The 14,537-nt window shown below is 43.4% G+C and overlaps 1 protein-coding gene across 12 annotated transcripts in view; it reads left to right on the top strand.

Annotated features, from left to right (window-relative positions):
• EPHA5 (EPH receptor A5) overlaps nucleotides 1–14,537 on the top strand; it is a 206,673-nt gene that overhangs the window by 34,205 nt on the left and 157,931 nt on the right. For all 12 annotated transcript variants that reach the window (XM_084203890.1, XM_084203880.1, XM_084203887.1 and 9 more), the window contains exon 3: nucleotides 9,307–9,970. In XM_084203890.1, coding sequence (XP_084060016.1) covers nucleotides 9,307–9,970 — 664 coding nt within the window. The remainder of the gene's footprint in view (nucleotides 1–9,306; nucleotides 9,971–14,537) is intronic.

The following is a 14,537-nucleotide window of genomic DNA, read 5'->3' as shown; positions in this document are numbered from 1 at the left end:
GCAGACTGAAAAGTCTAGGTGACTTTGTCCTGATGTTTCTCCATTTTTCAACAGCTTGAATTGTGCAGGCTTCTGAACAGATAATGCATTTCATAAGCATGTACTGAAAATAATTTTTAAGGTTTTAATTGTTCTTTCTTAGCCATTTTCTTGGGTGGTACTTTGTGTAGCAAATTGCTGCTTGTGTTTTGAGATGCTATCACAGCTTTCCAGAAATCTGCATTGTTTCTCAGCTAGTTAGTGGTGCAGAGCAATCCAGGAATTGTCAACGCTTTAGCCTTGTGGGGAGTTTCACTGCCAAGTCTCCTGCAGAGCCTGCTGCAGAAATGGAAGGTGTGGCAGCAAACCTCATATGCATACTACAAATAAAAAATAATGTTGAAAAATTGTTCAGGTAGTAAATTCAAATGTTTGCACAACAGGAGTTGATGATTATGAAGCTCTCCATGTGACTTGAGGTGGCTGATAATGTCTTCACATGTAGCTCTTGAGAGGAGCAGTCATGCTTTGTCATGTGGTTTCAGTGTGGGGCTCTCCTGTTTGGTGTTTTCCCCCAGCTCTGAGCAGTGTGATGGTGTGAGAACCTTTCTTGGCATTATTTAATGCAGGAGGAGGACTTCCAGCAGTCCTGATTGCACACAGGATGGTGAAACGTTGACCTGGGTGGAATTAAAAACATCCAAAACACTGTAAGGTACCGAAGTATCCACCCAGATGCTTAAGCTCTCAGTTCTAAAAATTGCATTTTTTTAAAGCTGATGTCTGCTGATGAGCTGTTCTAAGGCTGTTCTAAGTATTGGAATGTGCAATTGGGAGCAGTGGAGTTAGGATGGAGCGTGGCAGTGCTGTGAACATTCACCCAGCTCATTTTCAGTGTAGTTTTTTTTTTTATAGTGGAGATGAAACATCAATTATCTCCCCATCTTTGCTATCCACTCTCCTACCCTTTGTCAGAGTGCAAAGCCAAATGTGAAACCTTGGCACCGAGTGAAATTGAGTCTTGTTAACTCTGGATGCAGTGGGGAGTGACCTTTAACATGAAGCAAGGCCCTTTTTCTCCTCTTAGCATTTCTGCTGCCCACACATTGCAAGGGGTCATCCAGAAGCATGTCTGGCAGTTCCTGTAACTCTGCTGAGATGAGGATTTGCCCTTTTTGTGGGAGGTGGTTGGAGGGGGTGGTAATGGAAGTGACTTTCTAAGTTTGCTTTCTGCTAGGTAACTGTCACACGTGGGCTAGGGAATATGTGTTTGGCTAATATAGAAATGGAGAAAAAATATTCACTAGTCTGATGTGGCGCATCTCAAAATCGTGCTTTAAATTTCCAGTTCATACCTCTTTGCTATTTACTTCCTCCACTTATGTTTTAGTGTATGAAAAATGATCCTTAGCTGGGAAATCTCCAGTAATGAGTGAGGAAACTCATGTTTACTTCAGCTAATTAACCTCAGGATATTCTGAAGCTGTGGGTTAACTGGACTATGCAGCTTAGTGACCAGAGTGGCATTGTAAGAAACAGCAGGAAACTGCAGTCCAGTAGTAAAATAAGAAGAGTAGCCCAAAAGTAGCCCTTAGCGTTCTTATTTTTGTTTTATTTTCCTGATTGGAGAAATTGGGAATGTGCCAAGCCACCAGAAAAACGTTAAGTTCCTTCTTCAGAAACTCAGCTTTCATTAGGCCAGATTTCCGCCTGAGCAGGGAGATTAATCAGATGCTTTCTGTCCTCTGTTATCCATTATGCTTTTTGCTTGACTGGTAACTGCTGTCAGTAGGAATATCTATCTGTATGGATAAATGTCTCAGTTGTAAAATTGCCATCCAAATGAGGCTTGAGCCTCCGGTGGGGGCACTGTCAGATGTATGGAAATAGTAAGATCCCAGACAGTTGCAACTGCTTCTGGTATTTAAAGGTTTTAGTAAACTCTTGCCAAATGTTGTTTGCATTGAACTCACTGCAGTTTCTTTTTGACACTGGAAAATGAGCTCCAAAGCCCCTAAAACTAGGCTGAGGAACTATAAAAAAAGCTTCACCTTTTGCATTATAAAAGTGGATATGTTGGTATTGGAAAAGTTTGCACAAGTAATAATTTTTTTGTTGCTTGGTAGCCAAAATTTGAAAGTGTGTTTGAGGCTAAAAGAAGTAGTTTGCATTATTCCAGAACAGTTTTCTCATAAATTTTTTATCTGGCTTCTATTTTGTTTAAACTCAAGAAGAGAAGATGGTAAAGACATGGTTTGTGAGGCTCTTAAAATAACTGGTTTCTCTTTTACTATTTTATTTTTGCTTCCTCCCCTTCTTTCCTGATTGGATCCAAATACATGAATTGCTTTTGGTTTCCTGGTTATTTGTATTTCAAATTTGTGATTTACTGGAAAAAGCCATGTGGCTCTAGCTGGTGTCCTTCCACCATTTGGTGCGGGGCAGGAGGGGAGGAGCTGCTGAGCTGTCCCTGTGAGCAGGCACCTGCCCCAAAGCAGAATTTGGGTTTTAAACCTGTGTGCTTACCCTGGCACGAATGCTTAAAAGCTGTTTCCCAAGAGTGCAGTTTTAAGCACTGGTACTGATGGAAAAGCTGGACAAAGCTCTTTTGATGTCTCTGCTCTGCTCCCTGCGCTGCTCACCCATTGCAAAGGGTGGGGTTGCAAACAAACATGCATCGCTGTTCAGGTTACTGCATTTTTCTGCTGCTTGAGAGTGGTTTGGATCACTGTCCCTGGCTGAGAGGGGTACCAGGCTTCTCAAGCTCCCCATCCAGCTGCTGGTGGACTCTGCCATGACCAGGGGGTCATAGAGGTTATCTATGCACCCCTTGCCAATGCCAGCGTTCCAGACAGAGCTCTTGCTCCTGCCAGTCATGAGGTTAGCATTGCTGTAGAGGGAGCTAAAAGTAGCATGACTTTTTGGGTGCTGTGTCTTTTGTGTTCTTGTCCTTTGAGCAAGCAAAACCCATTTAATGAAGACTGAAACACCTCCAGTAAAATCAGGCTCTTGCTTAATCCTGAAGCTTCCGAGCTGAAAATCTGAGCAATGCCACATATCGCAGCTTCTGCTGATAACACTGGCAGTATTTGGTGGCAGGATTTGAAGTCCCTGAAACAGGGACTGGCCTGTTTGTAAGTGCTGTTTTGCAATAGGCAAGATAGCGACAAAGTCAGCCTTATTTTACAAGTAGCACAGCCCTGCAAAACCTTCTGCAGTGCAGAAGAAAAGATGTGTAGTGCTCTGCCTGGCTTTCACCAGAGATTTAGCCTTATGTGACCTCACTGAAGTCACTGAAACGGCGCAGAGGAAAGCCTGCTGCTTGTTTGCTTTAGCTGTGTAATACGATAGCAAGTGGAAACCAGCAGGTAGCTAAAAAAAAAAATAACAAACCCACAAGTTTTTGGGTTTTGTGATGGGAGGGAAGAAGCAGGTTGTGAGATAAAGTTGAGTAGCAGGAGGGAACATTTGTGAGGGAGCTAAGCTGGAGGCTATTGATTGGCAGCCAGGTCTTAACATCAGCTGCATAAAAGGAAATCGAAGAGTCTGCCCAAATGTTACTGGGATGAAAGGCAGGATAAATGGTACTGAGCTGAACACCAGGCTGGTCTGCCCTTCTGAAAGGGCGTCAGGCATCCCCTTTTCACTCGGCATGGGGATTGCAGAGCACCATGCCACACTGTCCTCTGCACCAGTCTGTGCCCATGGTGGCCTTAACAGCAGTATTTTGAGGTAAAATTGCCTTTCTGTGGGCAAGGCACATAGAGGATCTCTGATGCTTTCACACATTCAAAGCCTGAGATCAGAGATCCGTGCCAGGCTTGCTTTCTTCCAAAAGACAAAAAGGTGAAATAAGTAAATGCTTTTCTAGTTTTACATCTTTGTGCCAGCAGCTACCCGAGTTAACATGCATATGTTGCAGAGCTCTGTGTGGCGGGGTGAAAAATTAAATAGGAGAGGATGAGGTTTCTTGTAGCATGGAGCCTGTGAAATATGTAGTGGGAAGAGAGGCAGATTCACAGCCCTTAGAGTGAGGGAGTTCTGCTGGGAAGGCTTCAGGTAAGTCTTAGGAACACCTTTGCTTAATGTTCTTAAGCTTCCTTTCCCTCTTAAGATACCTAGGATTTTGCTAAATGCCTAATTTCTTTTTTAGCAGAGCAAGGATGTGTGGAACGAGGAGCGAGGTTTGAAATGTCTCTACTGCCTTTAGTGGATGCTAAAGAAAGTGAATGAGTCAGTGAAGACCAGTAACAAATACTAGTACTGCAACCCCCTCCTCCCCTCAAAACCAGATAAACAAAAGCTCTGAAATTTTCATCCCTGCTGTCAGTATTTGGTTTTGGGGCAGCAGCTTTTCGCTGTGCTGTGGTAGCAAATTGCACTCCTGGAATCTCCAAGATTAGAAACAAGACTGAGTAGCAGACAGCTGGTGAATGTGTTTTAAAATTGTCCATTTAACCCAAGGCTGCTCCGCTGAATGCTTTTTTAACTCTTATATCTTTAGTTAGATGTGTGATATCTTTGGCCTTTCTCTAGACAGACAGCCTGTATCAACTGTGTGCTTCCTACTGATGGAGCTGCATTTTCACTCGCCAGCAGTTGTGTGCTGGAAATTTCTGATTCAGAAATAGGTCTTCTATAAATGATTTAACATCAGGCCATTGAAATGCATTTGTGTTTTCCTTCTTAGGGCTATTAAAGATGTAGAGAAAACATTTACCACCAAATTAATGGTTGCACTTTTGTTTTAATCCTGCAGATGGGGTTGATTTATATATCAAAAAATACGTGCTGCAGAGAGGAATTATAACATTACACAATCTTTCAGTTGTACTTAATTTTTTTTTCATGCCAATAATTTTCATCTAGAGGCTGTCTCTTTAATGTGGTGGGATTTCTTTCTCATTAACTGTAAGGCACTGCGTGTCATGCTGTGGTTTGTGTTTCTCTGTTGGCTGAAGTCCTTCTCTGAGGTCTGCAGTGACTAGGAGGCTGGGAGCAGGCAGAAGGTGCAGGGCTCTTACTGCCATCTCCACCTCACGGAGGGATGTAAAAGCAGAAGGGTGGCAGCTTGCCTGCTGTCTCTGGGGGGAGGCAGATCCAGCTGAAGAGAAAGAAATGGTGTAGCCCTACATGCAGATAGGGGAGAAGAAGATTAAATGATAGAGCAGAGATTTTGCACAATACTGGCTGCTCTGATAAAATCTGGTTGACTTTCCCTTGAGGATTATCCAGAGATAAGCAGCCTTAGCTCATTAGCACCTCCCCTTTCCCATGCTCTGATGATTGCTTTGGGTTTGATGGCAGGTGGTGATGACAGGATTCGCTCTGATCTGGGAAGCAGTACTGGAAGTGCAGCACGTCTTGAAGCTGGAGATGTTAGGCCGTGTGCCATTTCTTGCAGCTGAGATAAGACTCTAACACAGTTCATTGATGTATTTATGCTTGGACCTTTATCCTCGTGGTATTTAGTGCTCTCAGTGCATGTTAGAATCACTGCACTTTGTTTTTCAACAAATGAACTTTGTACTCACTCCCAAAAGCACAACTCCTGAACCAGCAGTGGAAATGAGCTTAACTGCATAACTCTGGGGAGCATCACAGTTGGGTCCTTGAAAATTGACCTGGCAAGTATGAAAAAAGTCAAGTGATGTTTTTCAGCATGCCTTCAAGTTAGGTCACTAATGATATTACTGCAACATCACAGCCATTGTAAATGTCAATTCTGTGAAAGAAATACACATTAATGCTCTTCAGATGGTGCACAGTGTTTTACTGTGTACCTTGTGGCCATCCATAAACATGTCCACGTGATGAAACTGGTCTGAGCCATTTCCAGTCCTAAGATGCTTTGCACCACTTCCTGCTGGAAGTTCACACTTACTGGTGTATGCTTGTTGATGTCAGCGCTTGTTCGAGTGATCCTCTGACCTTCAGCCAGAAAAAAGCAAAGCTCAAGTCATTATGTCTTCCCTGGGCAATATTGGGATGTGCTCATCTGTCCCCTGGGCTGGTTTGGCAGGGACCTCTTTGTGGACTGGTGGAAGTGGAGGGTTACTCTCCCTTTTCGCCAAATGGAGAATCACCACCACCTTTATTAAAATAGGACTTCACCTTTATATAGAGTCGTGCTTTAACCCCAGCCAGCAGCTAAGCACCACACAGCCCCTCTCTCACTCCCCTGCAGTGAGTGAGCAATCAGAAGGGTAAAAGTGAGAACTCATGACTTGAGATAAAGAAACTACAATAGATAAAGTAAAAGCTGCATGCACAAGCACAGCAAACCAAGGAATTAATTTGCCACTCCCATGGGCTGGCTGATGTTCAGCCATTTCCAGGTAAGCAGGGAGGTATTTTCATTACAGTCCCTATTCATTTGGGGTAGTGTTGCAATGAACTCTTCTCCTTGGCCCTGCTCCTGTTTTGGACTTAGCCACAGACTTCAGTCCCTTAGGATTTTAGCTGCTCAAAGTGGAGCCTTATCTGTGTGCCACAGTCTCTTCAGGGCTGTACCTGCTGCAGCACCAACATAACCACAGCCACAGATGCTTTGAGATGCACCTGCTCCAGCATGAATGGATCAACAGCTGCTTAGGGCTGCTCTCCCAGGTGAACTAATCCCCAGGTGACATTCCTGTCAGCTTGAGTTCGCACTGCAGCTCCAGCATATCCAGTGTAGCATCACAGAAACATCAGTGAGGGCCTGGGCATGCGCCAGCCTGGTGCTCTGTCACTGCTGACATCAGGATATTGCCAGGCCTGGCAGAGTAGGATGGTCAGCAGTTCAGCAAGCAGCAGAACCAAGGAGCAGGCACTAACAAGCACCAGGCTTTAGTGTGCAGTGAGGCAATCGAGCCCCATGGCGAACCCAGGAGCCAGTCAATGAACAGCTCAACAACAATAACAGCTATAACTTCAATCTAGCATATTCAGATCAAACCTGTCATCATCTCAAACCCTTCCAGCCCCACACTGGCCATCAAAAAGAACTGTTGTGGTTTAGCCCCAGGTGGCAGCTAAGCACCACACAGCCACTTGTTCACTTCCCCTGCAGAGAATGAGGGAGAAATCAGAAGGGTAAAAGTGAGAAATATCACGGGTTGAGAGAAAGGCACTAAAATAGGTAAAGCAACAGCCACCCACAAGCAAAGTAAACCAAGAAATTTCTTGGGAACACCACTTCCCATGGGCAGGCAGGTGTTCAGCTATCCCCATGAAAATAGAGCTTCCTCACATATAATGGTGACTTGCAAAAGCAAATGCCAGATTCTTCCTGTCCCCAGTTCTTTCTTCTTACCCCAGTTTATGTGCTGACCATATGGTCTGGAAAATCCCTTGGGCCAGGTGGATCAGCTCCCAACTTCTTGTGCACCCCCAGCCTCCTTGCTGGTGGGATGGGCTGTGAGGCAGAAAAGGCCTTGACGGGTGTAAGTGCTGCTCAGCAGTCACTGAAACATCTCCATGTCATCAACAGTGTTTGTGGCACAATCCCAAAGGTAGCCCCATATGAAGAGGGTTAACTCTATCCTGGCTGAAACTAGTACAATGTCTGACAAGTTCACCTGGAAGTATATATGTGCAGTATATTTATTACTCAAATTAGCCATGCCAGTTGAAGGACGGTGTTTTTCTACTTTTAGTTTCATATATCAAAACCTTCCTATTTACTGGAATGTAGAAAATCTAGCTGCTGAATTATTCTATGTTGCATACTTTTATCTTTTCTCAGTGACTTTCCTGGTAATTGTTAATTACCTCTCCTATAGTCAGGCATGAATCCTGCACAGATCTGCCTGGCTTTCACTGCAGACATATCTTTGTCCAATTCTGTGCTGCTGCCCAGTGGCAATTGCACCTTAATCAGAGTTGTGGCCTGTTTAAGCCCAGAGACACAAAAAAGGGTTACAAATGAACATTTTGCTTGCCACGGCAAAAATGTCTTTGGGTTAGGTTCCTTACTTGGAAGACTGGTGGTGCCTGTGAACTCTGCACATCACAGTGGGGATGTCATCCTGCACGAGTCCCCACTTTCACATCCCAGGCTAGGCAGGAGAAGAAATGTTTTTCTGATGGTGGTGTTTGTAATTCATTTTTGACTGTACCATCGAGTTATGTTCTCATGACACTTCTTGCTGCTGTTTCAATTTAAAATGTAAGAATAACATTTCATTTTAAAAAAATCTTCATTGCTACATTGACTCTGAGGGTGTTCTATCTCGTCTCTTCAGTAATGGCATCTGGGCTGAGAACACATTCAACTGTATCTCAGGCTCTATTTCCAAGGAAAAGCTTTGGCCTTTGGCCCTTAGAAGATAGGCAGCCTGAAACGGGAGTGCCTTTGCATTATGCTCTGTGCGTTTCCTTTGTGCTGCATCCACAGCTGTGACCAGGTGCGTGCAGCAACGCTGAGCAGAGGATGGAGGAGGTGTTGGGTGGCAGATGAGTGGGTCAAAAGTAGAAGGGAGCAAAACTGAAACCAACACTGAATCTCCTGGGTTCTTTGCTGCACTTAGATGGTTAATCTAATCTCTTAATGCGACACTAGGGTCCTCAAAAGCAGAGAGGAAACGCTAATGTGTATCTGTGGTAGGCACAGCTGTGATGCTACTGACTGAGCTGCACAAGGAAAAAGCATTTCTTCCAAGTGATGCCCTTCAGAGCATTGCTAAAATAAAATGAACAAACAGTTGCTGCAATTCCCACAAAGCTGCAAAAAGTTGCCTGAAGCTCTGATTAAAAACCTGTGTAGCACATAAACAGCTCAAGATTTGCAGATCCCTGTAACCTGTATTGGAAGTAATCTTCTCTTTGCATGAGCAAGAACTACACTGACTAGTGCACTTGGGGATAGTAAAGGCTCATTTATTTAGTGTATCACTCCACTGATTTTCTGGCATGCTGTTTGGTGGGGAAGAATAGCTTGAAGTGTGGTTTTAGTTATGTGGGGCAGTGATTTGAGGATGTGGTAGAAAGGAGCCTGGGGGCATGGGGACAGACAACCGTGGATGCATTGGAAAAGCTCACAGAATGTCCCCATCTGCTTTTGTTTTGTTTCCTAACTGAATAGTAGTGGACAAATCCAGGGATATGTTTTCCCACTTTTGAGCTAAAACAAAGGGTTTTTAACTAGCATCCTTCTCTCTTTATAAAGGATCGTTTATCTGACTTTACCAGGAATGTATCAAGCCTCTAGTATAAAAAGCTTGGCAATTAAAACATTTTTTTCCCCTGAAAATTTTTTCATGAGTTCTGAAGCCCAAGATGCTCTTTAGATGGGAAAGCTAAGAGTTGTGAGTGTTTTAAAAAGTACTTTTCCTTTCTATACAGTGGGAAGAAATTGGTGAGGTGGATGAAAACTACGCTCCGATACACACGTACCAAGTATGCAAGGTAATGGAACAGAATCAGAACAACTGGCTTCTGACCAGCTGGATCTCTAACGAGGGGGCATCCCGCATCTTCATCGAGCTCAAATTCACCCTGAGGGACTGTAACAGCCTTCCAGGAGGACTGGGGACCTGCAAGGAGACTTTTAACATGTACTACTTTGAGTCAGACGATGAAGATGGGAGGAACATCAAAGAAAACCAGTACATCAAGATCGACACCATCGCCGCTGATGAGAGCTTCACCGAGCTAGACCTTGGCGACAGAGTGATGAAGCTCAACACGGAGGTGCGAGACGTCGGGCCCCTGACGAAGAAGGGGTTTTACCTGGCTTTCCAGGACGTGGGCGCCTGCATCGCCCTGGTCTCCGTGCGCGTGTACTACAAGAAGTGCCCGTCGGTGATCCGCAACCTGGCGCGCTTCCCCGACACCATCACGGGGGCGGATTCCTCGCAGCTCCTGGAGGTGTCGGGCGTCTGCATCAACCACTCGGTGACTGAGGAGGCGCCCAAGATGCACTGCAGTGCCGAGGGGGAATGGCTGGTGCCCATCGGGAAGTGCTTGTGCAAGGCGGGCTATGAGGAGAAGAACAACACCTGCCAAGGTAAGGGTCTGCAGGGAGGGCGCTGTGCTGAGCTTCCAAGGTGGTATCGTTCATGATTTTAGTGCCTGGTCGAGTTGACAGTGGTGGGTCAGGGTCTCACTCCCACTGAGGTCCTTTGAGTAAGTGTTACAGCAGGAAGGCAGAGGCCTGGGCTGGAAGTCATGGCGCTTGACACCTTGGCAGGTGCTGCTGGTGCTTACAGGGCTGCCAACAAGGAGAATCTGGTATTCTTCTATTACTTTGGAACACTGTACTACTGGGTCCGTGAGGAAATCTCTGTTATTTAGAGATTTATGTTATTTTTCTTCAGTATCAGGCTTTCCTTATGAGTCTTAGAAGCCTGATTTCTTTTTTTTCTGGACTGTAGCAGGGAATGTTTGAAGTTAATCTCTCTCTAGAAGATGCATTTTGTTTTTGTATTTGGAGGAGTGTGTTTTTCTGTCTTTATCACTCTGTGGGGGGCTGGGTATTTGATGTGGTGTGAGTTGATTGATTTTCCTCTCTGGTAAATAATTTAATACAAAGCTGCTCAGCTGTTCAGAGTTAAACTTAAAGCCCCACTGATAAAAATGCTTCCATATGTGCTGAAGTTTTCCCACAAGTATCTGGCTGAGGTTCCCAGATTGCTGGTCAGCATAGGTCTCCTGAATCATCAGAGGCCTTGGGCAAGAGATCTAGGGTATCTAAAGCTCAAAACCTTAAAAAGAATACTTACAAAGAATGGCAATGTACTCTGAGTGTACAATCTCATTTTATGGTTTGCTGCATTACATGCTTGTTTATAAAATTTGCCCTTCTGTTGTAAATATGTCACAGGTAGCCTAAAACTAATTTGCTTGCAAAAGAGAAGGTAAACAATGATTTCAATACAGTTTGCTCTTTGCAAAATTAATATATATTGGTTATCTTGTCTTTGCAGCCACTTAATAATGGATTGTAATAGATACTGTGGGGAAGGCAGAGGAATTCCACTTCAGCTGAAGTCTGTGTTGCATTTTCTCTTCACCTCGCTCCAGACACTGATTATTGTTTGTAGTGCAGTACAAAGAATAGATCAGTGCATATCCACAGCAAACTGTGGTCTTGATCCTTTAGTCCTCAGTCACAAGCTTGTGACCCTGTAGTTCAAATCGCTTCAAAGGTTGACATGGAGAGAAAATGTAATGCTTGAGAGAAATGTTTGTGTTGGAGAAACCTCTACTAAACAGCATGTGGAGTGGTATTTTTGACCAGAATAGTCTTCTTTTTCTACAGATGTAGTCAATGCAGCAAAATCTGTCTTGGTTTTGCTTTTCCTGTGCTAATAAAGATATTTCTCCTTTTAGAGGGGGAGAGGAGACTGACTCCATGTCTGATACTGTACAATGGGGGAGCTAAGATCAACATTATCCCCAGTTGAGGAAATATAGACTGCCACAGATGAGGGACGTTGGTTGATAGATCAGCAAGGTTTTGCTTAATTATGGTAGAAAATACCATGTCACAAAGTGACAAGACACTGGTTTGGTGCTAGGTCTAGAATTTTTGGAGGAAAGGAGTCCTCTATTAGTCACCCTTCAAGTCCTGTCCTCTGATGCTACATTTCTCAAAGCACACTTAGAGGTCTCATAAAGAAACAAGAAACAAACAAAAAACCCTAATCAAAAAAAAAAAAAGGCAAAAAAAACCCCAACCAAACAAAAACCCCACTATTTAAAAAAGAACTGTGAACCAAACCACCAAACCCCAAAAACTACAGATTCAAAACAGAAACCTGAGACTATCATTAGAGAAGCTGCACTGCCTGTAGAGGGGTTGCATCTCTGTCAGTGTTGAGATAGCAATCTGGGGTGTGCTTTCAGAAGACCTTAGTGATTAAAGGCTGTGCTTTCTGGTTTTGGGTCTAGGTTGGGTTTTTTCCTTTTTTTTAATTTGTTTTTCTTAAGAGGGCAGTATGTGGCCTCTCAATTTCTGACTGTGTTGGGTAGGGCTGTGATAATAGTTAGGAAGTGTAAAGATGGTTTTGTGGTGGTTTATCCCTGCTCTGTTCCTAAGGTATATTTACATCAACTGCTCTTTACCTCACCTACAGACAGGATTTTTATCACTTTATTGCTCTAGGGGTGTTAAAACTAGTAATTCTTTTTTTTTTTTGGTGGGATAGCTCTAAATTCTGTCACCAAATCAATGGGACTTGAGTGCCTATGGGACATCCTGTTTGATGGCCCCCTTTGGATGTCCTGTGTTTACCTCAGGTCATTGTGCCAAGCTTTCCCTGCTGGTTGGCTCCAAGATGCTCTGTTGATAGGAGGCATTCAGCCTTTGGCACTTCAGGAGGTCTGTATTCAGCATTTATGGGAGTTCCTGGTTTGGTTATTGCCACGTTCACAAAGAGGAGATTGTCTTCTAGGACAGTGAAGTTAAACTTTGCATCCCTGAGCAGAGTAAGTAAGGTCCTATGTATTTGTAAATGCTGAACTATTTTTCCCCACAGTCTGATTGATGCTAAGGAAATGCACTCCGTGCTCCTGGCTGACATAGTGGTGGTCTTGGTACTCCGCTGTGTAGCTTTCACAAAGACCTAAACAGCTTCTGACCTTTGGTTTGTAAATCACTCGGGTGCATCTTGCAAGTGGTCTCCCAGTCTGCTTTCACTTAGTAAGCAGGTTTTTCATCACCATGCTTTGGGAAACATTTTCAACCCAGAAGAGCCTGGCTTTGTTTATTAAAATTTCTCCTGCAAAGATGACATTTTCCAATCTCTAGTGTCACGTCTGGACAGAGCAGACTACACTCTTTTATTAGAGGTGATGTAAATCCCAGTCATCCTCACAAACATATGGGAACTATTGAAATCCCTTCTGCCTACAAATCATTAATTGGCAATGATGTTCTGAATTCATCATCTTGTCAGCAGGGTTCCTGTTTGAAGAAGGCACTGACAGTAACAGCTGAGCAATTTCTCTCACTGGGGACTCTGAGGTTGCAAATATGTCATGGTCTAATCTCCTTATATAATGTGCTCACTCTGTCAATTAATATAGGCAGCTAGGTACTAGTTACTGTAAAAAACCCCAAACTATTTGGATTTTTACACCTCTTTTGGCAACATGGTACATTTATCAGCAATTGCTAGGGACAGCTAGAGGTAAATTGTGGCTGTATTAGGATATGTTTGTAAAGGGCCAGTGTTAAGGTTCATTATTCACAAGAATATATCGCTGTGCTAGTTAATAAGAGAAATTAAAGCAGTTGCTCTGTGAATTTCTATGCTGGTTTCCAGAGTGGTGGTTTGGTACCACTAAAGGACTGATGGTTATGGGCTTTGCCTCAGTTCAGCTGGTGCTTTCTGAATGGATCCTTGAGGAAAATGCCCTCTTTCAAGTCTGCTTGGCCAGTTTCAGGTCTCCTAATGGTGGTCCCTGGCAGGCAATACTCAGCCAAAGCTGAGGGACAGATCCTAAAAAGCTGTAAAAATTGCTGTAGTGCCACTGACATTTATCCCTTTACCCATTTAGGGGGTTTGACCAAAAAAAATTGTCTGCCCAATCTCTGCTTTCCTTCTTCCTGCACTGGTATAGATGAGTTTTATTGTAACTTCAGTTTTAGTTGCTTACTGTAAATAGCAGCACTCACCATTGGGGTTTGTGCAGGAATGAATGAATACCATGACAAGGGCACCTCTTTGTATTCATCCTCACCTTCAGCCCAATATGTTTCCAGTGAGCAGCAAGAAGTATTTCTTTTTATGCCTTTAAAGGCAGCTGAGCCCCTGCAACTGGAAGAGAGAGGATGTTGACATGTTAAGCTAATGAGAGCCAAACACATTTGCAGTGGTGAGGTCCTGCTAGTGTCCAGTGGGCTGCAAATGTAATTGATTTTGCAGAGCATGATCTTTTTTCAGATGACTTTAGAGCTGAAGCACAAATAAATTAAATATTTGAGTAAAGAAAAAATGGAAGAAAAGAAAAACTGCACAGAAGGGGAGCCAAAGTGAAAAGGTGAGTAATGAGTTCAGGAGGTCATGACACTCTCCTTTCCAAGAATCAGTGCATGTTGCCACTTGAAGAGACATCAAAAGGAGTACAGCTGGTTTTAGCTAGCTAGCAGGTATATAGACAAGCTTACAGATGTTAGATGTGGACAAAATAATGGAGGAAAACTCAGTGATATCTTTCTTCACCCTTGCTGTTTTCTGAGGAAGAACATTGAAACTGAGGGCTGGAGGAAAGATGGGTTGGGGCATAGTTTGTGGTTTTGGAAAGGAGCTGCTGCCAGGAAAAATACCTGGATTCTTTTTTTTTTTTTTTTTTTTTTTTTTTTTTTTTGCAAAACACCTCTGTAATGTTCAAGCCCTTCTGCTGTCTTAAATATTGATGTTTTGTTTGATTATTTTTCCCTTAATCAACTTTGCTGAACATACCTCAATGCATTTACAAAACCATATTTATTTTTGCTGATTGTTCATTACTTGTGTTGTGATTCAGCTGAGCCCTTGCCAAGAGAAATGAGTTTCTTACAGAAAACAAGGGCAGAAAAATGTTGTGTTCACAGGTCATTTATTTTGGACTTAATTAAAACTAATTGA

Source organism: Fringilla coelebs (genome assembly GCF_963513975.1).
Source record: "Fringilla coelebs genome assembly, chromosome: 4".
NCBI lineage: Eukaryota > Metazoa > Chordata > Aves > Passeriformes > Fringillidae > Fringilla > Fringilla coelebs.
The sequence above is the reverse complement of the archived record's forward strand: the minus strand, read 5'-3'. Positions and strand labels throughout refer to the sequence as shown.